The following is a 25,504-nucleotide window of genomic DNA, read 5'->3' as shown; positions in this document are numbered from 1 at the left end:
TAATATTTCCTATAACTTGATGTGCCTTTTGCTTTTTCCTGCTTCATTCATTCACTCGGATCCCCTTCTCTCTGCGTGACCCTTGCTCTGACAACCTTTCCCTTTGAACAGCTGTAAGTATGAATAAACTACGTTCATTACATCGGCAGTAACTCATTTATTGAGTATCAACTATACAGCAATTAACCAAAATATTGTTTCTGTCAATAGGCCTTGTTACATGCGACTAATGACTATTTTGCTGTGCTTACAATTGACAATGTAATCCAATATCCTGCTGCTGTCTGGCGCTGGGTGATGCTTATCTACTGTTCTGTCTTGTGAGTCTGTGCTGAAGCTGTTTGTCTTGGTCTTGGTACAGCAACAGAAGAACCTGGAGGGCTATGTGGGCTTCGCCAATCTGCCCAACCAAGTTTACCGGAAGTCGGTGAAGAGAGGCTTTGAGTTCACACTCATGGTTGTGGGTGAGTCACTCCCTCAAACCTCATCTTTACTCCTCCCATTCCCCCAGCCAAAGCCTTGATGTAGTATGCAGCTGTGAATAAGACTCCTCTGTTGAGTTTTGACCAAATTGCTAACAACTTGTTTGTTCACTAGTGTGTAGCGATGGGATTTTGGCCAACATATCGCTGCATCCCCTCTGACCAGTGTTCCTATCTGTCCTGGCACAAAAAAAATCATAGCCATTCCTTCTTTACGCTTCATTCATGTTCCTGGGCGTTGAGTTTCACCGATACGGTGGGCCTGAGAGCCCAGGCAGCTGGCTGCTCCACCACATTAGGGATGGCTTCAGCTAAGAAGCATCCAGTTGCATGTGCACTGAAGAACCAGGGTTATAACACACATTTACACATTCCACAGCAAATTGAAACATCAGAGGCTTCCTTAGCCTTTCAACTTCCTCCGTGTCACGCTTGAGAACGGGTCTCAATTTTTTAATGTCTGTGGTTCTGTGAATATCACGCCAAGCTTGAGTCTAGAAATCTAATCATCATGCAAACGGTTTGGCAATGTTGGAAAATGGTGCATGAGATTGTCATGGCAAATCCATCTGCAGCTTTGATCACAGAATGCAGTCTTGGATAAATTGTCCATCTGTGATCTCTTTCTACAGAATGCTGTGATGCTCAGGCTGACAGTAACATTGGCCCTTCTGATGTGGGCCGTGAGCCAGTGTGGCTTCTATCTTTAGGACATGTAGAGAGACACATTAAAGATAAAGAAATTTAGAATGCAAGACACTTTAATCAGCCAGCTGGGAATACTACGCCCTGTTAACTTTAATGTATACAATGTATATTAATTTATCTCAAATATTCTCTGCTTGAAGGGATATTGTAAGCTAATATTAATGAGAACTAATGTTGACATTATCATTCAAGCACCAAATGGCCAATGCCATGCTACAATCATGCGGTCAGTCAGTGATTGGTTAATGAAATCATTTGACTAATTGAATAAACGGGTAATATATACTGTATATATGAGATGAATATATGTATAATCCAACTATAAAATAATGTTGCATCATTTAATTGTAACATCACGTGGATGTTTTGGAAAGCTATAGTCCATGACGCACCAATGAAATGTCATCTCAAAGTGGATATGGCTTCCCTCCAAAAATAACTGAGGGTAAAGGTCATCGTAGAGGAAATGTAACACAATCTGTTATGCTTGGATCGGTTAAAGGAATGCCTAAATTCACAACTATGCTTTGGATATACATCTCTAGGAGACATATTCCTCCATTAAATCCAATAGAGGGGTAATAATAGTGGCTAAGATGGAGGTATGGAGATGAGTTTCTCAAACGAATAAGTAGCGCATACGATTGTTTTCTACTTCCCTTCGTGACTGCACTAGAAATGGATGACTACGGTAAACATGAACTGCTGTCTCTACAGGCGCTCAGGCTTAACACAGCGTCTGAGGACTGCGTGTTTACTCACAAACAGCCTCACATTCCATTCACCCAGCTGCCCTCGGCCGCCTGTCAGGCAGATAAACCCCCATCCCAGTGCGGCACAGAGGTATAGGAAGGCGTAATAACAAGCCAGGCGTGATGTCACTTCCTGTGCCCCGTCATGACTCCTGGTGCCCATGTTTCCTCCACTGCATTCCAGTCCATCCTCTCTGTCTGGGATTGCCGTCATGCATGTCCGTCTGCCTCCTCTCACTCGAGCAGTCAGGAAAGGCCGTCGCACAGGGGTTTTGTGCAAAGCATGTAATTAGAATAGCTGTGTAATTGGCAAACGTCGAGTGCATGGAGGAGGTGAGGCGTTGGGATTGTGCTACTTGCACTCACGGAGTTCAGTGGGAAAGCCTTGGTTCATATGAAAGATAGTGCCCCAGTACATGTAGTGCCATGCTACCGTCCCATGCTACCGTCCCATGTAGCATCAACCTTGTGGTGGGAGCAGCAGAAGCTCGTCTAGGGTCTCTTTTGAACTAAATGATCTGAAATGTCTGCTGCGTAATTCCCCCTTATTTCTTTAAAGAATGTCGCTGCAAAATCACTCCAGACTTCCGGGACAACTAGAATTTCTACGATGTTAACTGCTCTAAAAATATACACACGATAAGAGTTGGCATGTATTTTATAAATAAGAGTTCTGTATTCCCTTATCCTTATATTTGATTATTGTCAAATGACGCAGAGCTCCGTGGAAGTATAATCAATCCCCCGCTGCCGACCCTTTTGGATGTTTACAGTTTCCACGACAGCAGCCACACAACACTTTTACTTTGGCAGTGTTCTGTGAGGGTATGAATCAAACGACATCCAAGTACCCCGTCAGATGTCTCTCCCCCAGCCCACCCCCTCTCTCCCCCAACCCACTCCCCTCTCTCCCCGCCTCTCTCAGAGCCAAGCGTTTCCTCCTTCCCCTCCGCCAGCGCCCCTGCCTGCACTGGGGAAGTTCCTCTGGAAAAAGCCCACATGGTTTATACAGCTGCTGGAAATCTCCTTTAAAGGAAGTATGTGGACCGCCCCACCTAGCCGCAGTGGGCACGCTGGCGCCCCCCCCTCCCCCCCTTCTGGTGGGCTTTGGGCCCCAGCAAGAGCCCCGGGCCTCCAGGGCCTTCGGGAGGCTCAGCCCCGGGCCTCCAGGGCCTTCAGGGGGCTCAGCCCCGGGCCTCCAGGGCTTTCAGGAGGCTCAGCCCAGGCCTCCAGGGCCTTCAGGGGGCTCAGCCCCGGGCCTCCAGGGCCTTCAGGGGGCTCAGCCCCGGGCCTCCAGGGCCTTCAGGGGGCTCAGCCCCGGGCCTCCAGGGCCTTCAGGAGGCTCATCCCTCAGGAGGCTCAGCCCAGGCCTGCAGGGCCTTCAGGAGGCTCAGCCCCGGGCCTCCAGGGCCTTCAGGGGGCTCAGCCCCGGGCCTCCAGGGCCTTCAGGAGGCTCAGCCCGCAGGAGGATGAGCCTCGCTGAGAGGGAAGGATCCCTGTATCTTCACCAAGCCAGGCTTTGATTCTAGTTGACCTGTTCATTGTGGAGGTATGAAAACAACATGACAAACTGTTTGCAGACTCTTTCCAAAACGACAAGTTCAACACAACCCATGGTTAGAGTAGCTGTTTTCTGGCTCATAAACCTGCAGAACATTGCATCCTCCCTTTCTGCACTATTTGGCTAAATGTATACCACACAGCCAGCTCCCTGTCTCCTCTCAAACGGGCAGCTGTCTGCTCTTGGCCTTCTTAATTCAAGCTGACATCATTTTTAGCCAATGTTTGCACAAGACCAGCCTTTACCACCCCCCCCAGGTCCATCCTGTCAAATAAAGGGAAAACCTTTTGAGTTATGTAGTGTAGATTGTGGTTCCTCCTTGACAGACCGTCAACATGGTTTGATGTCAGGCCCATTTGAGTTCAATGTGTCTGTACCCTCTTGGGGAAATATTTATGATTGTGGTAGAACATTGAGATGACAGCGTGTTGAGAGAACGGTCCCTTTGTGCAGCTCTCGTCTCCTCGTTCCATTCCCTTCCCACGTACCGCGGAGCCCAGTGGCTCAGGGACGGGCGTGGAACGTAGCTGGAGAACCTCCGCCCGGGAACGGTACCCTGTGCCCTTCAGAGCCCAAACCCTTTTCATTACTTTGACACTGGCTTTATTTCACAGCAACACACAAGCAAACATTTAGTCTTGCAACATGCGGAACTTCAGCATGTGGATGTCCACCAGGAGATATTTATGATGGGATCATGAAATTAATCGAATAGTTCCCAGCTGCTGTGAAATGAGCATCTGGTACCAGGAACCTCTGCTGCAGTGCAGGGATCCAACGGAGTATAGGAAGGCTCCCCCGCTTGGGCAGCTGTGGTGTGATGTCACCGGGCAGGGCCGCTTCTCCCTCTCAAAGGTCGGGAGCAGCCCAGTGCACCGTGCCAGGCAGTCGGCCGCCTCGCCCAGCCACACACTGCTGCCTTTGTTTGGTCCCCGGGGTCCGCGCTACTGGCCCCCGGGGTCCGCGCCATTGGCCCCGCTCTCTCCACACACCGTGCCGGGCACACTGTTGCGGAGGTGTTCGATTTCAGCCCTAGGCACAGGCCACCACCTGGGAGCCATCACCCCGTCCCAGTGCATTTCCTTGAGCAGAGAGGGTGGTTTATAGGGGAGGAGGGAATGTCTGGTGACAACATGTCTTGAGGTCAACTCTACAGTTTTTTCTCGTGCATCAGCGTTCTGAATCAGTTATTCTGATTGTCTGGTCTCATTCGGTTCATTGTGTTTCATTGAGGAAGTGTCTGATTCCACCTTAAGCATATGAATGTAGCTCGATAACTGGGGGCTCATGGGGAAGCATGTTCCCCTCCCAGTGGTTGGCTTGAGTGTTCAGCACGGTGGACTCCCAACAGAAGTACTGCGCACACACAGGGCTGTATCCTTCCAGTGTCTGCTCCCACACTCCCAAAACCCCCAAAACCACAGTGCTTGAGTCACGTCTAAAGCCTTCCCAATCTAAAGCCTTCCCAATCTCCCCACTACTCCCTGATTGGATTCCTGAAAATGCAGACATGGAAAAGAATTTGGGGGAGTATAAACCTGTCTTCATCTCATGTTAAAGCTTGTCTGCCTTAAAAAGACAAGGGAAAAAACAAGCTTAAAGAGAAGGAAATGAAATCCCCTTAGTAAAATGTTTGCGTGTCAAACATGCAAAGAATGTGACATGGCGAGCCGTGTCTTTGGAATCTGCCCCAGATACACATCTGGACGTTGTGTTGTATCGTTACACCTAGGCCCGGAGCCTCCCACTCACGCCTCTCTCTCTCTCTCTCTCTCTGTCTTTGTTCCACCAGGAGAATCCGGCTTGGGGAAATCAACGCTGATCAACTCCCTTTTTCTGACAGACCTGTACTCGCCTGAGTACCCTGGCCCCTCCCACAGAATCAAGAAGACTGTCAAGGTAACGCTCCTCCTCCTTCCGCCTCTTCTATCGTTACGTATCCAGCTGCTTCTTTGACAGAAAACATCCATTCCTCTGAAAGGATAAATTCTTCATCCCATGGACATTGTGACCTGAGTTTCTCCTCTTGGTTCGTTAGGGAAATGTGGGGAGGAGGGTGTAAGTCCTTGTCATGCTAAAACACAAGCTGTTGACCTGGCATTGGGTTGAGCTCGAGGCCCTTCCCTCTGCTGGCTCCGTGCTGTGTAACTCCTCCTCAGTCCAGACCTAGTGTCAGGGCCTGGGGCTGTCGTAATACAGGTGTGCCCTCTTTCTCTAAGGCAGGTGAGCCTTCAGAATGTTGTAGATGCGTCACGACCCACTCTGACATCTTGTCTCTTGGCTAGGCTACCCCTCCTAGTTGTCAACACCCCTGTTGCAAGACAATGCAAACCAGTTGGTCCACATTTACTGAGCACGCCTCACAATTCAAGAAAGGTTCTTATTGCTGACATCCGTAATGACTGGATAGGAAACGGCAGAACGGATGTTTCAATTCAATTTCAATTCACTGTACACCAAACCCTTGTTGATGACAGTCAGGCGGGCTTCAGGGGGGTACTGTAGGTGTTCAGTATCAAGTGCAGCCTCTTACCTGCTCGGCTCCCATACTGCATAGGGAAGTAAGTGTCTTTTAGAGGAACTATGATGGTTGTATGAATAATGATCTTAATTAGAATGTGGAAAGATTCTGCTGACCACAGCATAAGGGAAGTCATACCTAAGAGGAGCATTATATTGGAGACTTTGTTGAGGAGAAAATCATAGAACTGCTGTTTGTGTGGTGGAACAATTGTTCAATTTGAAGTAAAATGTTAATAATATAATAATAATAAATGCTAATTGGCTTTCACCAATTAGCCTCAATGAGCATTATGCTGTGTAAGCTCATTTCCATATTTCATATTAGGCAGATATTTGTTTTTATTTATTAGTTTTTATGTAACAAATGGATCATTTTCTCTTTAAAGTTGCATGTGTTACCGTGCCATACCGCTTGTGTGGTCCTGTTGCTCAACGCATTAGAGATGGGTTTGATTCTAAGGTCACCAAACCAGGCCAGGGGCGGGGGTTGAGGGGGGCATCTGACATGACCTGCTGCTGTAGAGGGACCAGGAGCGGTCCTGGTCCGAGGCTTCCCTTCTGGAGAGGGCCCCGTAGGGGTCCTGGTCCGAGGCTTCCCTTCTGGAGAGGGCCCGGTTGGAGTCTTGGTCTGAGCTCCCTACAGCAGGGTGACCGGGGCTTCCCTAGGTTTTGCTGCCTGTGATCTGCAGCCTGGCACTCCCTTTGAACTTAATCCCTCTAATCCACCCTACGCCACCACCAATTAGTCCACCTGCCCATTACAGCCCCTCTGTGTGCGTTCAGAGGTGAAGTAAGCCTTGGCGTGTGCGAGCCCGCAGCACAGTAGTAGGGGTGTTGAGCCTCCAGTAGGTGGCCTGCCTCCTTCAGCTCTACCACAGTGTGCTCTCATACTGGAGAGCCTCTGTTCAGAGCACTGATGATAAACTGCTTGTTAGTTTAAGATCCCGGGCGGTTTGGGCCGAAGGAAAGCTGCTGAACAATGTTTGTTTATCCTAAAGAAGAACAAATCGCTGTGAGACAGAGCACAGAGCTTCTCCCTCCCTCCTTCCCTCCCCCCCCTCCCTCTCACCCCCACATACTGATTGCATTTTAAATAGTTGTGGTCCCCATTGGTTTTCCGAGTCATGCCATTGCAATACAATGGAGCACATTGGGATGTCCTCTGTTACACTTGCCCTTGTTTTGATTCAAAGCCTGCAATAGAAGAGGACCTTTTTGTTAATCTGGTGTAACATCACTGACAGGTAATGAATCAGATACCGGCTAGTGGTTCATCTGGGGTAACATCACTGAAGGTGATGGCTTAGATCTCTGCCCGTTGTTAATCTGGAGTAAGATCATTGAAGGTGATGGCTCAGATCTCTGCTACTGATTGTTCAGTTGGAAAAGACAGCCATGGCCCTTGCCAGAAAAGCTTTGTGTATAATCAGCAGTTTGTATATAAATTGTTCCGATGCAATTCCCTTTTCAGGAATCTATGGTTGCAGGAATAAAAAGTGGAACGGGATTCTGTTAATTTCCAGTTTATACGGCACATGCTGTGCAGGCCAGACAGCAATGCTGAAGTGGTCCGCCGATACTAATTGAATCAGTAAACTGATGGTACGCTCATTCTATAGAGCTGAAGCGGGCCATATTGTTCATCCTATTCCCATGAGCTCACTGACTTTGGCCAGCCTGTTGCTGAAACAGACGAGTCTGTGGCTTGGCTCATTCTGTGGTGGAATGCCAAGAGACACTCAAAGGATCCTCACAAAGCGTGGATAGTTGTGGAGCGTTCCATGTTAACTTGTGCCAAACAAGCATTGTTCCAAGCCAAGGCAGTGGGAGTCAGAAAGAAAAGCCTTCTGTATTTGTCTTCAAAGTGGATACCAAACTCTGTCGAAGCCAACATAACAATGCTATAAAATGTATGGAAAAATTACTTCACAGTGAAGCAAAACAGATCTTTCTTCCCACTTATTCCCACAAATACTGGCTACATCTTCCATGTCCTAAGTGGACATGTTTTCTATTAATATTTTTAAGCAGAAGTGCCGGCTGCGTTAAATAGCTTCCCAGCACTGCCTTTTAGCATCTGCCCTTATTCCTTAACTCCCGTCCGGCCTTTCGCACAGTCCTGCCCAAAGGTCCTGGATTTAACCCCTGTGTGTTTCTCATGGTGGAGGTCACTGGGGTCGGATTTGTGTCTGGAGCTCCAGACAGTGTGTGATGAATGCTAGTCTGGCTGCTCAAGGTAGATGGTGGGTAGGCTGTACCTTCTGACCCAGACCACTGTGGGTTTGGGTAGGCTGTACCTTCTGACCCAGACCACTGTGGGTTTGGGTAGGCTGTACCTTCTGACCCAGACCACTGTGGGTTTGGGTAGGCTGTACCTTCTGACCCAGACCACTGTGGGTTTGGGTAGGCTGTACCTTCTGACCCAGACCACTGTGGGTTTGGGTAGGCTGTACCTTCTGACCCAGACCACTGTGGGTTTGGGTAGGCTGTACCTTCTGACCCAGACCACTGTGGGTTTGGGTAGGCTGTACCTTCTGACCCAGACCACTGTGGGTTTGGGTAGGCTGTACCTTCTGACCCAGACCACTGTGGGTTTGGGTAGGCTGTACCTTCTGACCCAGACCACTGTGGGTTTGGGTAGGCTGTACCTTCTGACCCAGACCACTGTGGGTTTGGGTAGGCTGTACCTTCTGACCCAGACCACTGTGGGTTTGGGTAGGCTGTACCTTCTGACCCAGACCACTGTGGGTTTGGGTAGGCTGTACCTTCTGACCCAGACCACTGTGGGTTTGGGTAGGCTGTACCTTCTGACCCAGACCACTGTGGGTTTGGGTAGGCTGTACCTTCTGACCCAGACCACTGTGGGTTTGGGTAGGCTGTACCTTCTGACCCAGACCACTGTGGGTTTGGGTAGGCTGTACCTTCTGACCCAGACCACTGTGGGTTTGGGTAGGCTGTACCTTCTGACCCAGACTAGTATGTGCAGGTTTGTTTCTGAAGTAGGGGGCAGGGCTAAAGTTGGGGCAATACCATCCTTGCCAATTCAAATCTAGCAATCATTCGAGCACACTAATTGGTTCTCTGTGATCACTGTTGAAGGGTTTCTGTTTAGTCCTTTTATTATAATGATTTAAAGAGATACAGAGTGATATGTTTTAATGGGTGTGTAATGGCCAGATTCAACTGGTTTGTTTGATTCCAGATTCGTCTTTCGGCTTCCAGAAGGAGAGTTGGTTGGTTAACATTTGCTTTCCATTAGCCGGGGCTACAGTAGCCTAGCTCCTCCTCATGCGAGGGAGAACTTTGATTTACTTTTCAAACATTGCCCAGCATCCCCGGTGAGCCTCGGCGACCCCCTATCTCCTAAATCCCCCATATCATGTGTGAGTTCCCTCCAGGAAGGTAGATGACCTGCTAATGAAGTGGCCTTTTAAACGTGGAGTCCTCCATTGTGATAACCTGACGCCCACGCCTACTTAAACAGGAGTAGTGCTGCGAAAACACACTGGCAGCTGTGCTTCTAAATGCGTCATGTGTTTTCAGCTGCTGCACCAAAGCATCCATAATGTCAACCCAACACCGGAACCAAATTCCAAGCTTATTTCAATGTAGGAATGCCCTCAGCGATTATGGGCTTTTCCTGTCCTGCGACCAGTAGTGCCTTATAGCTGGCTCTCTACTCTCTCTCAAAAGCCTTCCTTTGTGGGAGCAGGCACTGCAGGTTGCTTTAACAGGAGAGACGGGTCCGGCTGTCCTGATATGAAGGATGGGTTGAAGGTAGATAAGGGCTTTAATAAGATGCTGTCTCCCTCCTGTTATTGTACCACCTCTCTCACTACAGTGGCGGTTAGCTTAGATGCATTGATATTTCTACGTCAGAAGAAATGTATAAACAATGATAGTAATTGCATCTTTCCCGTCAAAGTAAAAGCATTTGTTTAACAAACAAATGCTTTTACTTTGACTTATGTAAATATTGCCAGGTCTGATCGAGAACGCTCAAGTCACTGGTTTCCATGACAACCGAAGGGCGCTGTTTCAATTATGGTTAACGGCTCAATGTGATGAAATTCACAGTGTGTGTGTGTGTGTGTGTGTGTGTGTGTGTGTGTGTGTGTGTGTGTGTGTGTGTGTGTGCGTGTGCACAACACACTATGATAATGTGGTCATCTGGGTCTTCCTCAGTCTCCCATTATGGCTTTTGAAATGGCCTCTTAAAGTGTCTCCCGTCGGAGACACTCCAAATGTCTCACGGTGGTCCTGACCCTAAAATGTGCTGGTTAAGCTGCTGTGGGCCTGGCACTCACACAGTCCCTCTCTGTCTCTGGGAAACACACACACTGGGGCTTGGCGGTCCATGCCACACACGGGGACACCTCGGCTCAATGCTGTGGTTGTTCACACCTAACATATGCATCCCATTGCTTGTTCTTCTGAGTGAACAGCATGAATGAGTGTGCACTGCTATTGGCAAAAGAGCAGTTTTACATGGGCCGACGGCATGTTGTGATTGGCTGGGAATAATCTGTTGGATTGAGCTGTTGCATGTTTCCACGTAATGAGATCCCTGTGTGTCACAGGGTTTCGCTCTCCTCAAGGTAGAGATGGAAAACTCTCCAGCGCGGGCGGGGGTTCTGCTGCTGAAGTCAAGATGTGGATGCTTGTTCGGTCTGAGTGGGATCTACTCGGCCTGTAGGCCATCTTGTTTTTGACCCACCCAAAATGAATATCCCAGTCACAGGTTAACTCTCCAGGGGCAGAACAGCATCGAGTTGGCTCATCCTCCTCCGCATTCTGGTTCACTAGACTAGAGGAAAGACAGGGTGGGGTGGGGTTAGCTCTCACTGTGAAGAGTGACGAGGCTCTAAGTGCTGAGGTCACCTAGTCGTTACGTACGTGTGTGTGTTTGTCTAACGTGTCACTGTATATGAATGGAGGACTTCCATGTGGTGGCGGGGGGAATTCCATTACAGGAATTCTACTCAGAATTCTTGTAATTCTCCTCAGAGATCTATGTTGTCGTTTGTCTATAGACAGACTCCCTGGGAAATTTCTAAACCATGTCGATTTCTTAGCTATATCTGCTATATCTATAGGTACTTAATTGTGTAGCATCTACAGTAGCTGCTATCATTGCTTTACACAGGGAATGGGTTAGCCTAGCGATTGTAATACTTGCACTTGGTTCTATGAACATCTTTACTGTACCGACAGCGATATATTGTTTCACTTCTTATGACAAATGTACTTATTGTAACAAATGCACTTATTGTAAGTCGCTTTGGATAAAAGCGTCTGCTAAATGCCCTAAAAAAAAATATATATATATCTATAGAGCTGTCATTGGGTCTTCAACACAATAACTGAATTGAATGAAAACTTGGAGAAGTAGGTGTACCCGATAGCAGGAGTTGTAGGGACAGAGATGTCTCAAAAACATGGGCTACATCAGGCTAGAAACACAGTCCAGCATTAATACAACACGCTGAGCAAGGGAGACCCACTATGTCCTAAACGGTTCTACCCAATGGAAACCCTCGTTCTTGCCAACATTACCGGGGGATGATCCCGATACCGTAACGAGTTGGTGTCCGGGCCAAACGGACTGTGTGGAACTGATGGAACAAGGGGAAAATAAAATAAGGAGGATGATGCTGTTCCTCCACTGCTAACAGGGTCCCCCCCCCCCCCCCCTCCTCGCGTGGCTCTAGGTGGAGCAGTCCAAGGTGCTGGTGAAGGAGGGCGGGGTCCAGCTGTTGCTCACCATCGTGGACACGCCCGGCTTCGGGGACGCCGTGGACAACAGTGACTGGTAAGGCTGGCCGCCGCCGCCGCCGCTGATTGCTGTGAGACACCCTTTGGGTGCAGTGAGACAGGCAGTAGTTATTATTTGATTTGTAGTAAAGTAGAAACATGAAGAGTGCCTGCAGTGCCGCTTTGTTTTGGCCTTGCCCTGATGTGAAGAGGGCAGTGTCATGTTGGGTTCATGTTGTGGACAGTGTGATTTCATGCTGCTGATGAAGTTTGTCCCTCTTTGGATGTGGATAAATGAAGTTCTCAATCCTTCTATTAAATGGTTGAGGGCTCTACAGTTGATCACAGTGGGGTACAGCTTCCATGAAGGGACATCATTCCTGGCGGCGTCTGATCTACTCATGTCTTGTCCCCCTCTCAGCTGGCAGCCGGTCATCGACCACATTGACAACAAGTTTGAGGACTACCTGAACTCCGAGTCGCGGGTGAACAGACGCCTGATGCCCGACAACAGAGTGCACTGCTGTCTCTACTTCATCGCCCCCTCCGGACACGGGTAGGTGGCCTTCTCCGATGGATGAAAGCTTTGGTTGTCCACCATTATATGAGCTTCTAACATTAGCAGAGCCAATGCAAGGGGTGACAAAACGTTGAACCCAAACCATTACAAACTTCTTCATCACAGTAGAAGCAATGACATCCGACAAACCATTGGTTCTCATACTTACTAATGTGTAATGTGACCTTCCTTGTGTATAAAGTACAATAGGGTCTGGATATATGAAGTGTCTCCACAGAAGCCTGATCTGTAGAGGTAGACAGGCTGCTGATGGAGAGGAGAGAGCAACTCTCTCTGCTAGCTTGGCCACCTGCTGGCAGTAATAACATTGGTCTGAGCCCGCTGACCTGGAGACCCCCATTCTGACCACAAACTCACTCACACCTGGCCTCTGTGACTGTGTGGTCTCCCCTGCTCAACACGCACACAAACTGTGTAGCAGCTGCGTTGTGAGGTTTCTCACGTTGGCCCTGGTCAGCCACACACCTCAGGGTTGTGGAGCCTGCAGTGGTTCTGTGTTTGGGCCTACTCTCTGTTCGCTGTGCGCTAATGCATGGCCTGATTGGTTAACGGAAGGCATTTACGACGCAAAGCAAATTTTATAATTATTCCTAATTGAATAACAAAAATTCCTTGCTTATTTTTCTTTCCTCTGAGGGGTGGGGTGGGGGAAGGCTGCAATGAGGGTTAGTTCAGGTAAATCACAAAGTCTAAGTGGCAACACTGATCTGAATGAATGCCCTGAATGTAAACCACCATCAGCATAAATCCAGGAGAGAGAGTGACCTTGGTTTAGTCACCCAGCGGGTTATTATCCTTTTTAACCTGACATTGTTCTAATGTTACGCTTGGGTTCAAATGTTAATCAAATAAAACCGCCCTCCCCGCCCCCCCCCACACGCACTGCTTGTCCCCAGGCTGAAGCCCCTGGACATCGAGTTCATGAAGCGGTTACACGAGAAAGTCAACATCATCCCCCTCATCGCCAAGGCAGACACCATGACGCCCGAGGAAGGCCAGCAGTTCAAGAAGCAGGTGTGTTTCTATGTCTTCCAGCAACGTTGTTTCTGGATCCTCTTTTTCTTGTGTGTGTGTGTGTGTGTGTGTGTGGGCCTCCCCTTCCTGAGTGTATCGACTGGCCTCAGTTGGACTATTGACACGCGGTATTGATCGACAGCCAGTCCTCCAGTGCTCGGCTATATGTATTGGCACCTTCGGCCCTGCCCGGTCAAACCACGGCGCGTTGAGTTGCGTTTCCGTTACCGTTTTAAACCCGTTGAGTTGTGATGGTTTGGTCCTGCGAGGCGAGTCCAGTCTGCTGGACAGATTGGTAGACCGTTTCCCCTGCGAAGAGCAAGAAGAATGGCAAGACCTCGGTCTGCTGACGAAACACAAGCCTCTGTGAGGAGCGAGCAGACAGGCGCTGAGAGATGATCGTAGAAATCTGACAGTACAAGAAGACTTATGATAGTAGTAATGGTAATCATAGTAACAATATAATAATACTAACCAGTGTTTAACCATCATCAGTTAAAGACACCTTCATCAATCTGTGTTAATAGAGAATATAACCCCAGCCGCGCCAATCCAAGAGGGCATGACCCTACTCAGAGGGCCCTATCATGAGCCTACTCAGAGGGCCCCATCACAAGCCTACTCAGAGGGCCCTATCATGAGCCTACTCAGAGGGCCCTATCATGAGCCTACTCAGAGGGCCCTATCATGAGCCTACTCAGAGGGCCCAATCACAAGCCTACTCAGAGGGCCCTATCATGAGCCTACTCAGAGGGCCCTATCATGAGCCTACTCAGAGGGCCCTATCATGAGCCTACTCAGAGGGCCCCATCACAAGCCTACTCAGAGGGCCCTATCATGAGCCTACTCAGAGGGCCCTATCATGAGCCTACTCAGAGGGCCCTATCATGAGCCTACTCAGAGGGCCCCATCACAAGCCTACTCAGAGGGCCCAATCACAAGCCTACTCAGAGGGCCCTATCATGAGCCTACTCAGAGGGCCCTATCATGAGCCTACTCAGAGGGCCCAATCACAAGCCTACTCAGAGGGCATTCAACACAAATCTCACATTTTAAATTAAACTGAAATGCATGGAAAATCATCTTCTGACGGTTTTGTTGGGTTGTATGCTTTCAATATGAATCATTTTGTTGTTGGAGTAGTTATGTGATTAACAGACCCCTTAATCTATTGAGTTTACATGATGCAGTTAGGATGTGTTTACTACAGCCAGCCCAGAGTGAATAGAGGCCTGCTTCATTCAGACGTCACTGCCTGCATCTGTAGGTAAAGCCCACGCTTGTCATCTGCAGATCATGCGGGAGATCCAGGAGCACAAAATCAGGATCTACGAGTTCCCCGAGACGGACGACGAGGAGGAGATCAAGCTGGTTAAGAAGATCAAGGTTTGTTGTGCTGGCAGTCCTCCCCCCGGGGCCTCTGTGGGAACGTGTGGGTGGGCTGGCTCTGACATGGGACGGCCTCACCCACACATATCGACCCATTTGTAGCTGGGATGTAGGGCAGTGCATTCCACTGCTGCTGTGGGCCCACTGTGCCCCCACACACTCTTGCATAAGGCCATTCCACACCTGGGCCGGTCCATTTAGTCAAACTCTCATTTAGTTCACACAACCAAAAGCTTCTAATTGTGTCAACACATACACACACACATTTGCGTCATGTTTGTTTTCATGCTGGCCAGTGCTGGTCCACTCTTGTGTTGCGGTGAGTCCGTTGTGGTTCAGCTGTTTGACACCCTCCCCCCCCCTCCCTCCCTCGGCCCCGCAGGAGCGCCTGCCCCTGGCGGTGGTCGGCAGTAACAAGATAATCGAGGTCAACGGGAAGCGCGTGCGGGGACGGCAGTACCCCTGGGGCGTGGCCGAAGGTGAGAGGCCATCGATCGATTCCTAAAGTGGACCAAAGGCCCCTCTTTTTGGCCCAGTCTATATCGCTCGTTGATTTTGCTCCATTTAGCTAAATCCATAGTGCTGTCTGTTTAGCCAACTCTACACTGTTCTGTTATAGCAACTGTTCTACTTAGCTGTATTGCACCCTGTTTGCCAATCCTATGTCTCTGTTTTTCCATCTCTACAATTCTCTCTATTTTGCCCAACGTTTGTTGATCTGTCAGCCGATCTGTGTGACTGTTTAAACGCTGTTGAAGCGTCAGGTTCTGCTGGGCTGTTCCCTAGGCTTCAGGTTCCCCCCTAGTGCTGGGCTGTTCTCTAGGCTTCAGGGGGGGCAGGCTGTAGAGGGCTGACATGCCTGTCGCAAAGACGCTAACCGTTCCAGATGTGAAGGGCTATTACCATTTTTGCTGTGCTCCAGTGAGCTGAATCGGACATGTGAACGCTATTTGTTATCTGATCTGAACTCAATGCTATGCTTGGCGTAGCATGCATTCTTGTCTGAGAAGAACCGTCTGCTAAGCACTCGCTACCTCCCTTCTCTCTGCATCATGGCCATAGAACTTCTGAACTGCAAATTACCATATCTACCATATCACTCAACACAGTACGACGCAAACAACAAACCACTGCGTGAAAAATGCAAACATCACGACGCTGTGTTATGTTAAGACACTGCCTCTCAGCACACAGGATGTGAGAGTAGATGGTTGGTTTGGCCCAGGAAGCCGCATGAAGGCCCGATACACGGGTGGAGATTTAAACGACTGATATGTATTGAATTAAGGGCACCGCATCAAGGCGTGACTCAGAAGAAACGCTCTGTAGCTTATCTAGACCCACCCACCAGAGCAGAGGACGGCCTGTTTGGGATTACAGAGGGAGTGGGAGGTGGAGCTACACTACGATGAGGACATGATTGATCCATAGGGGGATTCCTAACCACAAGACGGAGTAACTAAGGGGGATGACTTTGTGGGGGCGACTGTCACCGTGTATCTTTACCTCTGGAAGGTGACGCTCATTTCCAAGTAGAACTGGATATTTGTGTGCTACAAAACCCGAGGACGAATGCGATTCAACCCTTTTGAGGATTTAAGGATTGGATCACAAGAAAGTGACTCAACACATGTACTGGTACTAGCCAGCTGTGTGGACAGGAAGTGTAGAGGATTCAGGAGATGTAGAGGAAGGAGGGTGACCTTTTGATTCTCAACCGTTTCTGCAGATACTGTGAGCTGTGAGTGGTGTGTACTAGGGACACCAGGCAGCTTGTTCCTCCTCTACTGCACGTAGCCTCCAGCCCTGCCAGGAGTGAGCGAGTAAAGCCAATGCAGGGTAGTTGAGGGGAAACGCTGGAACCCATTGAGCGCATCCTTGTCTAGCTGTCATACCTAGTGGTTTGTGACATTACTGGCTAAGCAGGACACTTTGCCCCCCAGTGGAAGATCGGTGGTATTGCAGCTGGCTGTGGAACTCTCACCACCAGCATTTTTTCCCGCCCTTGTGGGGAGTGACTATTTCAACACCAAAAACATTGTTTGGCCCCATGACAACACAAGAGTGGCGCAGGCGTGGGAGAGAGGCCAAGGCGCTCTGAAAGCTATGCAAGCCACAACAGTCTGTGTTTGTGGGGCTTTCTGTGAGGGAGTTCTGTGAATGTGTTGTGTGAAAGGATGTGACGGAGGCCCTCTACTGACGGTCTTCTGCACTGCAGCCTTCCGACTGACTCCTGTTGCCTTAATGAGCAACAATTGCCTCGTGTTGGCAGTTTGACTGAACCGAGGTCTACTTGTTGTAACGCACGACAACAGACCGGTTGTTAGACGAAGAAATTGGTTTGGCAGAAATGAACAGTGTGAGAATGATATGGGGTCTCTTTGTAACCCTATCCTAGTAGTACCCCCAAATGCAATTGTTAACCCTAAAAAAATGCATAAAATGGGATATTTAAAACGGTGAGGGCATAAGGTAGGGTGGAATCCAACTGAGGGTCTTCCCGGACCGGGGAAGGGTTTCCTGTGAAGGCTTCAGGGGTGAACGGGAAAGAGGGTGGAGACAGGGCAGGCAGCACACACCAGGTCGCTCTCCTATAGGGTCCCTCTTCTTTGTCATGGTTAACGCTGGGGCTCCTCGTCTGTGCCACTGGTTCTTCAGCGTACTCTTAGGCTGACAGTCCTTCCTCCAGGGGAGAGCGTCTGTGGCTGGGGGGCGTGGCCTCAGGGCCAGCATGCACCTGCTGCCAGTCATGCAGCCGGTGCACTGGGTAGTAGTGATGGTCATTAAGCTCTCCCCGTGTGTCTTTGAGGTCAGGGCTGTTGGTTCTGGTCCCCTTCTCCTCTCGCGGAGGGCCTCGGGCGTCCAGGCCCTCCCGATGCCTGCTCCCCCGGGGCCCCTCACTGCTCCCTGTGTGAGACCTCCTCTAACCCTCCACCTCTCTGCCCCGGCCTCAGTGGAGAACGGGGAGCACTGTGACTTCACCATCCTCCGGAACATGCTCATCAGGTACGCCCGCACCTAACAGGCACAGCATACACTGGCTTCTGCCAAGGCCTTCCCTCGCTGACTGGGGACTATGGTGTTCACATTGGTTCCCGTTAAAGGGGATCCACCGACGAGCACTTAACACAATTCATCAAATGATCTTGATAGGCCGAAATCGGCGGCAAGCCCAATGACGAATGAACCAATTGCATAATCAGGGATTCAGCACTGCGTTGAAGTTGTCAGATTCTCACCAGCCGCCTGTTTCCAGAACCCACATGCAGGACCTGAAGGACGTGACCAACAACGTCCACTACGAGAACTACCGCAGCCGCAAGCTGGCGGCCGTCACCTACAACGGCGTGGACAACAACAAGAACAAGGGCCAGCTCACCAAGTAGGTCCTGATCGCACCAGAGGTCGTCACCGCACACCTCTCCAGAGGAGCGCTGCTCTGGGTCTGGGCCACACAGGGTCAGGGGGTCAGGGCCACACAGGGTCTGGGGGTCAGGGCCACACAGGGTCAGGGCCACACAGGGTCTGGGGGTCAGGGTCTGAGGGTCAGGGCCACACGGGGTCAGGGCCACACAGGGTCTGGGGGTCAGGGTCTGAGGGTCAGGGCCACACGGGGTCAGGGCCACACAGGGTCTGGGGGTCAGGGTCTGAGGGTCAGGGCCACACGGGGTCAGGGCCACACAGGGTCTGGGGGTCAGGGTCTGAGGGTCAGGGCCACACGGGGTCAGGGCCACACAGGGTCTGGGGGTCAGGGTCTGGGGGTCAGGGCCACACGGGGTCAGGGCCACACAGGGTCTGGGGGTCAGGGTCTGGGGGTCAGGGCCACACGGGGTCTGGGGGTCATTCTGGGGGTCAGGGCCACACAGGGTCTGAGGGTCAGGGCCACACAGGGTCAGGGGGTCAGGGCCACACAGGGTCTGAGGGTCAGGGCCACACAGGGTCAGGGCCACACAGGGTCTGAGGGTCAGGGCCACACAGGGTCAGAGGGTCAGGGTCTGGGGGTCAGGGCCACACAGGGTCAGAGGGTCAGGGTCTGGGGGTCAGGGCCACACAGGGTCAGAGGGTCAGGGTCTGGGGGTCAGGGCCACACGGGGTCTGAAGATCAGGGCCACACGGGGTCTGGGGGTCAGGGTCTGGGGGTCAGGGCCACACAGAGACCTCAATCCATACCAAAGCTTTTTGCTCATCACCCAGATCTCACATCCCTTAAGTGATCCTAAAAACATAACAAACATTAATAAATGAACAACCAATGTTTGTCGCTCAGGTTAAAAAAAAACAAAGTAGGGTCTGAAAGTGTTTCACATCCGTGTTGTTGATTTGCACCTTGGCACAGCTCTATTTATTAACATATGTGAGCCAGAGGGTCTCAGTCCAGAGGGTCTCAGTCCAGAGGGTCCAGAGGGTCTCAGTCCAGAGGGTCCAGAGGGTCTCAGTCCAGGGGGTCCAGAGGGTCTCAGTCCAGGGGGTCCAGAGGGTCTCAGTCCAGAGGGTCTCAGTCCAGAGGGTCTGAGACCTCATCCTCTCTGCGTTTCTCCACCACTGATGATTGCATGTTGCATTCAGGCACCTGTGATTGCCACGCAAGATGGAATTCCCAAACCAATTTGGGAGGAGATGATTGGTCAGGGAGTAGCCAGGGGCCGGTTTCCTACAGAGGCAGGCACAGGAAACTCAAATAAATACATTTTACAGATGTCCAATTCTCATAGCTGAGAGATGGCTGAGACCTTTCTGTCAATCTACACTGAAATGAGTTATTTGGAGACGGATTGCCCATAAGACAATGTTTCTATCATTTGAAAGAAAATAGCTGTTTGTTTTCAACCATTTGATGCTTAAATCAAAGCCCACCATAGCCTCAGTGACCAAGGCTCTCCACTGTCATGAGAGGTACTTAGTGTTCAATTGTCCACCGCACCTTAACACACCTTAACAGCCCCTTAACAATACCAAAGGCTGGAGAACCCGTGTAACTCTATGACCAGCTCTTGCCACATGCTGAGCTGTCTTCACGCATGGGGCCGTTTGCAGCATGACGAGAGCCTGTGTGTGTTTCTGTTTCTGTTCTCGATCTCTAGAAACCAGACAGATGACGGCATGTAAGTTTGTTTTGGGTTCATGTTTTTATCTTGCTTTCTCTTGGCCGGTTTCCCAGAGCTATGCCCCCTCCACCTTCTCCCTGCTCCCCCTTCCTCTCACGTCCCAACCCGTCTACTCCAAGCCTCTGAAAGATCTTCTGACCTTCTGGATGAAACATTTGTTAAAAATTTAGAAGATGGGAATGTTTTTAAATGTGTCGATTTTAAAGGAACTGCATTTCTCTTATTTCTCTGTGCATCCTAGCAGCTATTCTCACTGCCCCGTTGGTGGTCTATCCTCTCCTCCTGAGCCCGCTGGGGTCTTCCACACCTTGTGTCTTTCCTAGACCTGCTCCTGCTGCCTTAGACCCGCCCTAGTGCACGAGGGGGCGAGTGGAGCTCGCCTCAGAAGCCTAATGCACCGGGTGTTCTGCCACATCTTGAACAGTGGCTCTCCTGGTTCACAAAGTGAAAGTCCTCCCATGTTCCTTTGCTGTCTCTGTATGTGGTGCGTTATTGTACCACTGGGTCGTTGCTAACCGTCCATTCTGACAAGCAGCTCAGAAACCCAGGGAGGACTTTTAGCTTGTGGAACGGGCTCTTCCCGACGTCGATATGAATGCTCCTCTCTCCTGCGTGTCCCCAGGAGTCCTCTGGCCCAGATGGAGGAGGAGCGGAGGGAGCACGTCTCCAAGATGAAGAAGATGGAGATGGAAATGGAACAGGTGTTCGAGATGAAGGTCAAGGAGAAGATCCAGAAGCTCAAAGACTCCGAGGCTGAGGTGCTCTTGATATAGCATCAGTGGGGGGAGGAGTAGGGATTGAATCGATTTTAAATCACTCTAATGCAAACTGACTGAGCTGCAGTAGGTAATATTCCAGAGTTGGAAAGAGAAAGAGCAGAACTCGAATGTGCCGTCCTCTCTCTCTTCCTCTTCATGTTGAGGGAGGAAGTCAGTGTTGCGCTTCAAGCACCTGTGATTGAAAGGCAGGATGGATTCCCTGAACAAATCGAGTCCAATCAGATGTCCTTATTAGTCTGGAATGAACCAGGATTAGTCTCACACAGACGCAGGCGTACGGTCAACCAGAACAGATCTTTTCAGAACATTCCACTCACTTATAGCAGAACAAGTATCACTCAAATGATGGCGATTAACTCCTGCCTACTGCCCCTTTTTAAAACATGAAGCCCTTTGAGCTGAGCCTGCAGAGCCCCCTGATCACCTGACCTTCTGTTTCGCCACACTGATCAGTTTCCTGAAATGACCATGTACTCAGGGCCAATCAGGGACTGCTTCGTAATTGAAGGAAATACAGTCCGACGCTGGCTAAACAGTGATGACGTTAGTGTGAGTTATCTCAGTCACGCTAACGTTAGCATGACTAGAGTCAACTCAGCCAAACAGGATGTGAGGTCTTGTGATAAGGACGCTCTCCAGGATGCTTTTTCATGCATGAAGTCGCTGTGTCAATAAAGTTATAGATGGTCACTAGAAGGTGCTAACGGTTAGCATGCGGTCCCGGTGCAGCTCCAGCGGCGCCACGAGCAGATGAAGAGGAACCTGGAGGCGCAGCACAGGGAGCTGGAGGAGAAGAGGCGCCAGCACGAGGACGAGAAGGCCCAGTGGGAGGCCCAGCAGAGGCAGCTGGAGCAGCAGAAGCTGGAGGCGTCCAGGTAACCCGGTCACAGAGCCACCCTGCACACTGCACACTGCACTCATTCTGGGGGCTGCTGCCCTCTTAAGGGGAGGAGACGAATCACCAGGGGCCGTGAGGAGGAATCTTACACTGGACTCGACTCATACTGGGCTTTGTTATTGTTTGCTCGGCTTCCTAAGCCTAAACCAAATCAATAGGCTGAATCTTATTTTGATACAACATGAAATTTTCTTCTTTAGTAGATGTGTTCAGACCGGATGTGTTGACACTGGATGTGTTCACACCGGACGTGTTGGCACCAGATCTGTTCAGACCGGATGTGTTGACACCAGATCTGTTCAGACCGGATGTGTTGACACCAGATCTGTTCAGACCGGATGTGTTGACACAAGATGTGTTCAGACCGGATGTGTTGACACCAGATCTGTTCAGACCGGATGTGTTGACACCAGATCTGTTCAGACCGGATGTGTTGACACCAGATCTGTTCAGACCGGATGTGTTGACACAAGATGTGTTCAGACCGGATGTGTTGGCACCAGATCTGTTCAGACCGGATGTGTTGGCACCAGATCTGTTCAGACCGGATGTGTTGGCACCAGATCTGTTCAGACCTGATGTGTTGGCACCAGATCTGTTCAGACTAGATTGTTTTGAGGTAGATTCGACTAGGGATGGGTCAGAATATTAGATTATTCGGTTATTTGTCCCGAGGGTCAAAGCCGATTTTTAACATTTGAACCGCTAACATTTTTTCCCATTCAAATAAACAAGAATTGATGTACAGAATTAATGTTGGTTCTGTAGCACTATTAGTTTTTTTTATTATTATTAATCATGTACAGAAAAACAATATACACAATACACAGGCATAGGTAAGGGATAATGCCCAATGAGGTGTCCATTATCAGGAATTAATGGACGACGCGGAGGCCTGCCTCCGTGTCCACGGTCCATTAATTCTTGATAATGATCAACTCGGAGGGCATTATCCCGCTTATACCATGGTCACTTGCCAAAGAAAATAAATGAAGACCATTCATTCATATTTTCATGCGTTTTACAATTCAAATATAAAGTTTTTCACATGCCATAACTTTGTTTCCCTGGTAACGCCTGAGGGTTTGACTAATACCTGGAACAACCATTACCTTCCTATAAGGTTCTTATGCAACAAAAACGTTGTTCACTCCTCCAGCAAATAGGAAGGACCTTAGCTACAACTTGGCAACGGGAGGTATTCTAGTCCGCTGAGCTATGAGCCAGAGAGCTAACGTTATGGATTGTACATATGTATAATTCGAAATTCGTCCCAGCCTTTATACCACATACTCTTGGGTCTATAGCATTTAACCGCGTTGTCTGATTACAGTTTAATTCATTTCACAATTTACCAGCCCTCGTTTTGAAGAATAATCACCGCGCCATTCGTTTCAATGGGAATCGCGACGGTCTATACTTTCAACATAAAGTGTACATATTTATAATTTGAAATTCGTCCCACATATACCACAGATACTATAGGGTCTATAGCATATAACCGCATTTTCTGATAACAGTTTAATGCATTTTTCACAATTTACCAGCTCTCATTTTGGAGGCTGAACAGACAATTTGACTGGAACTACTTAGCAGGTAGTTGTTTTTTTCAGTTTAAGATATTGAGTGATTTCTTGCCGATGATCCATGGCTGCCTTTGTGAATGTCGGCACACATCGAATAATCGTTTATTCGTTCATACCACCCACTGATTATTCAACCATGAAAAATTTGAGTTATTCACATCCCTAGATTCAACATGGCGATGCCATTGAGTGGTCGGGGTGATGGGTGATGGGGGGGTTTTCCATGGTCGGGGGATTTTCCTGATCCCTGGTCTTTCTGATACTTTGCAGGACCTTGGAGAAGAACAAAAAGAAGAAGATATTTTAATGCCCGCGGGACGGCCTCCAGGGTTCCATCGCCCTGTCCCTGTCCCGGGGCCGGTCTGTGTCCCGCCCCCGACCCCAGCGTCTGACCTGCAGCAGCACGCCACAGAGCGACGAGCCAAAGACAGCGGGCTGGGGGCGGAGCCCAGACCTGCAGACCTCAAACCCTGCTCCCCTCCTCTCCCTTCAGGATCCAAAGAAACTCTTCACCATATTCAGAGACTGCTGCAAGAGAGTTGTACAATCGTTCTACCGCCTCGGTTCAGTAGAGCTGTGTCGTATGTTTGTTAAATGCCAAATGTCAAAAGACAAAGAGAAAGTAATAGAGCTTTCTTCACTATATAGCCCACCGGTGACCCCAGTGGACTTCCTACCCTCAGGCATTGTTTTTTAATGTTTTTTTACCTTTTTACCTTTGACTCAGTTACATCGCTATCCTTCTTCCCCAGCCAAGATATTATTCTCTTCCTTGACTTCCATTTAAATTATCTAACCTTGGACATCAGTGTTTAACTCCAGGTCCTCTGATGTCTTCATACTTCTGTGCAATCCTCTTTTCTTTCTTTATATACTGTAGCTCTCCAAATGTTAACCCCCTTCTCCGTTTCACAATACCCATCATTGTCCTTCCTGTATCCTTCCTGACGTGCTGAGTGTAAATAAAGAAGAGGGGTCAGAAACAAGAACGAAGACCAGCGATATCAATCAGCTCTCATGTTTAAACTCTTCTGGGGTAGGTCTTGGAACCCCTGCCTTGAGGTCTGGGTAACCCTTGCCTTGGGGCCTGGGTAACCCTGCCTTGAGGTCTGGGTAACTCTGCCTTGAGGCCTGGGTAACCCTGCCTTGAAGCCTGGGTAACCCCTGCGCTGAGGCCTGGGTAACCCCTGCACCAGGGCCTGGGTAAGCCTGCGTTGAGGCAGGATTACCATGCCACAATGAAGGCGTGGGAAGCCCTGCCTCATCTTCATCAAAATAGTATTCTCGCTGCTACCAGCGATACCTGTCAGTTAACTCCTTTTATTGAACCGTCTTTTTTGCTAAGTTTTTACTCAACAGTCACAGAAATAAAACTGATGGGGGAGATAAAAAGTTTGACCTATATTTTTTAGTCAAACTTCTAACGTCCAGCAGAGGGCGACATCACACAGCCTTTATCAACAAGGTGACGCTACATTGGATGCGCTTCATTAGTTACCCTAGTTACTTATGAGCACCCTTCAAAACCATCTCGCAATAATGGGTTTGTTGATTCAGGTTATTAATGATAAAAATGGAAGGAAGGAAGTGCGGGGTGAAACTCGAGATGTGGGTCATGGTGTCCCAGAAGAAATGCTCGACGGGCTGCCTTCTCGGTAAACGAACGCACCTGCCCAGTAGGCACAGGCACCCTCTGAACTTTAAACCGCGGATCTTCCGCAGATGATAGCACAGCCAGCCACTGCCATCTCGTGCATTTCACTGAAGCGTAATCAACCCCAACCTTTCGCCCACTTCTGGGCTCTTGCAACAGCAGACACAAAAAACTAAATAAATGCATGGAAGGTCACTGGGACTCAAATGAAAGCTTTGTCTCTAGTGCTGCTGACACTGAAGGCGGGTTGTGCAAAATATAACATACCGTGTGTGGGTGTAGATATAGATTGGCCTATTTATTTATATGTAAGTGTGTGTGTGTGTGTGTGTGTGTATAGTCCAAAATGAACAATTAACAGCCAATGATCGATAGATGGAGGTACAATTTTTGCCTGGCTGGTATATTTGTCTAAAATCTAATTGTATTGATATTTAGTGAGCATGGGAGGCCCTGGGTTGAGTTAGTGGTTCTCCTCCCTCTGAGGGGCCCTCTGCGAGGCCCCTCTCCCTCCAGTGTGCTCTTGCCAAACAGAGCCTTTGGACCGGTGCTGCTGGCCTCCTGCCACGGCGCTCAGGACCTCTCCGACTCTCCTCGTCTGATTGGCTTGGCGTGGTGTCTGGTCACCTGAGTCAAGAAGCACCTCAACCAATCGCTTGGAGATGGAATGGGCCGCCACCGCCACGGACCACATGGGGAGAGATCTCACGTTGTCCGAG

The 25,504-nt window shown here is 49.5% G+C and overlaps 1 protein-coding gene across 1 annotated transcript; it reads left to right on the top strand.

The window, feature by feature from the left end:
* Positions 1 to 367: 367 nt before the first annotated feature.
* Positions 368 to 24,120, top strand: septin7a (septin 7a). Its single transcript, XM_079749617.1, has 13 exons — positions 368 to 464; positions 5,296 to 5,402; positions 11,738 to 11,838; positions 12,202 to 12,336; positions 13,257 to 13,374; positions 14,668 to 14,760; positions 15,146 to 15,242; positions 17,718 to 17,769; positions 18,020 to 18,145; positions 19,845 to 19,865; positions 20,491 to 20,626; positions 21,377 to 21,522; positions 23,402 to 24,120. The coding sequence occupies exons 1-13, from the start codon at positions 455 to 457 to the stop codon at positions 23,436 to 23,438; spliced, it is 1,179 nt and encodes a 392-aa protein (XP_079605743.1). The 5' UTR covers positions 368 to 454; the 3' UTR covers positions 23,439 to 24,120.
* The last annotated feature ends 1,384 nt before the right edge of the window (positions 24,121 to 25,504 follow it).

Source organism: Pollachius pollachius, assembly GCF_949987615.1.
Source record: "Pollachius pollachius genome assembly, chromosome: 13".
Lineage (NCBI taxonomy): Eukaryota > Metazoa > Chordata > Actinopteri > Gadiformes > Gadidae > Pollachius > Pollachius pollachius.
The sequence above is the reverse complement of the archived record's forward strand: the minus strand, read 5'-3'. Positions and strand labels throughout refer to the sequence as shown.

Bases quoted from the DNA above. Each gene is read 5' to 3' on its own strand.
- septin7a (XM_079749617.1), top strand. The intron at 19,866-20,490 runs GTAAGTTTGTTT...GCGTGTCCCCAG, and splicing joins AACCAGACAGATGACGGCAT to GAGTCCTCTGGCCCAGATGG. The intron at 20,627-21,376 runs GTGCTCTTGATA...GTCCCGGTGCAG, and splicing joins TCAAAGACTCCGAGGCTGAG to CTCCAGCGGCGCCACGAGCA.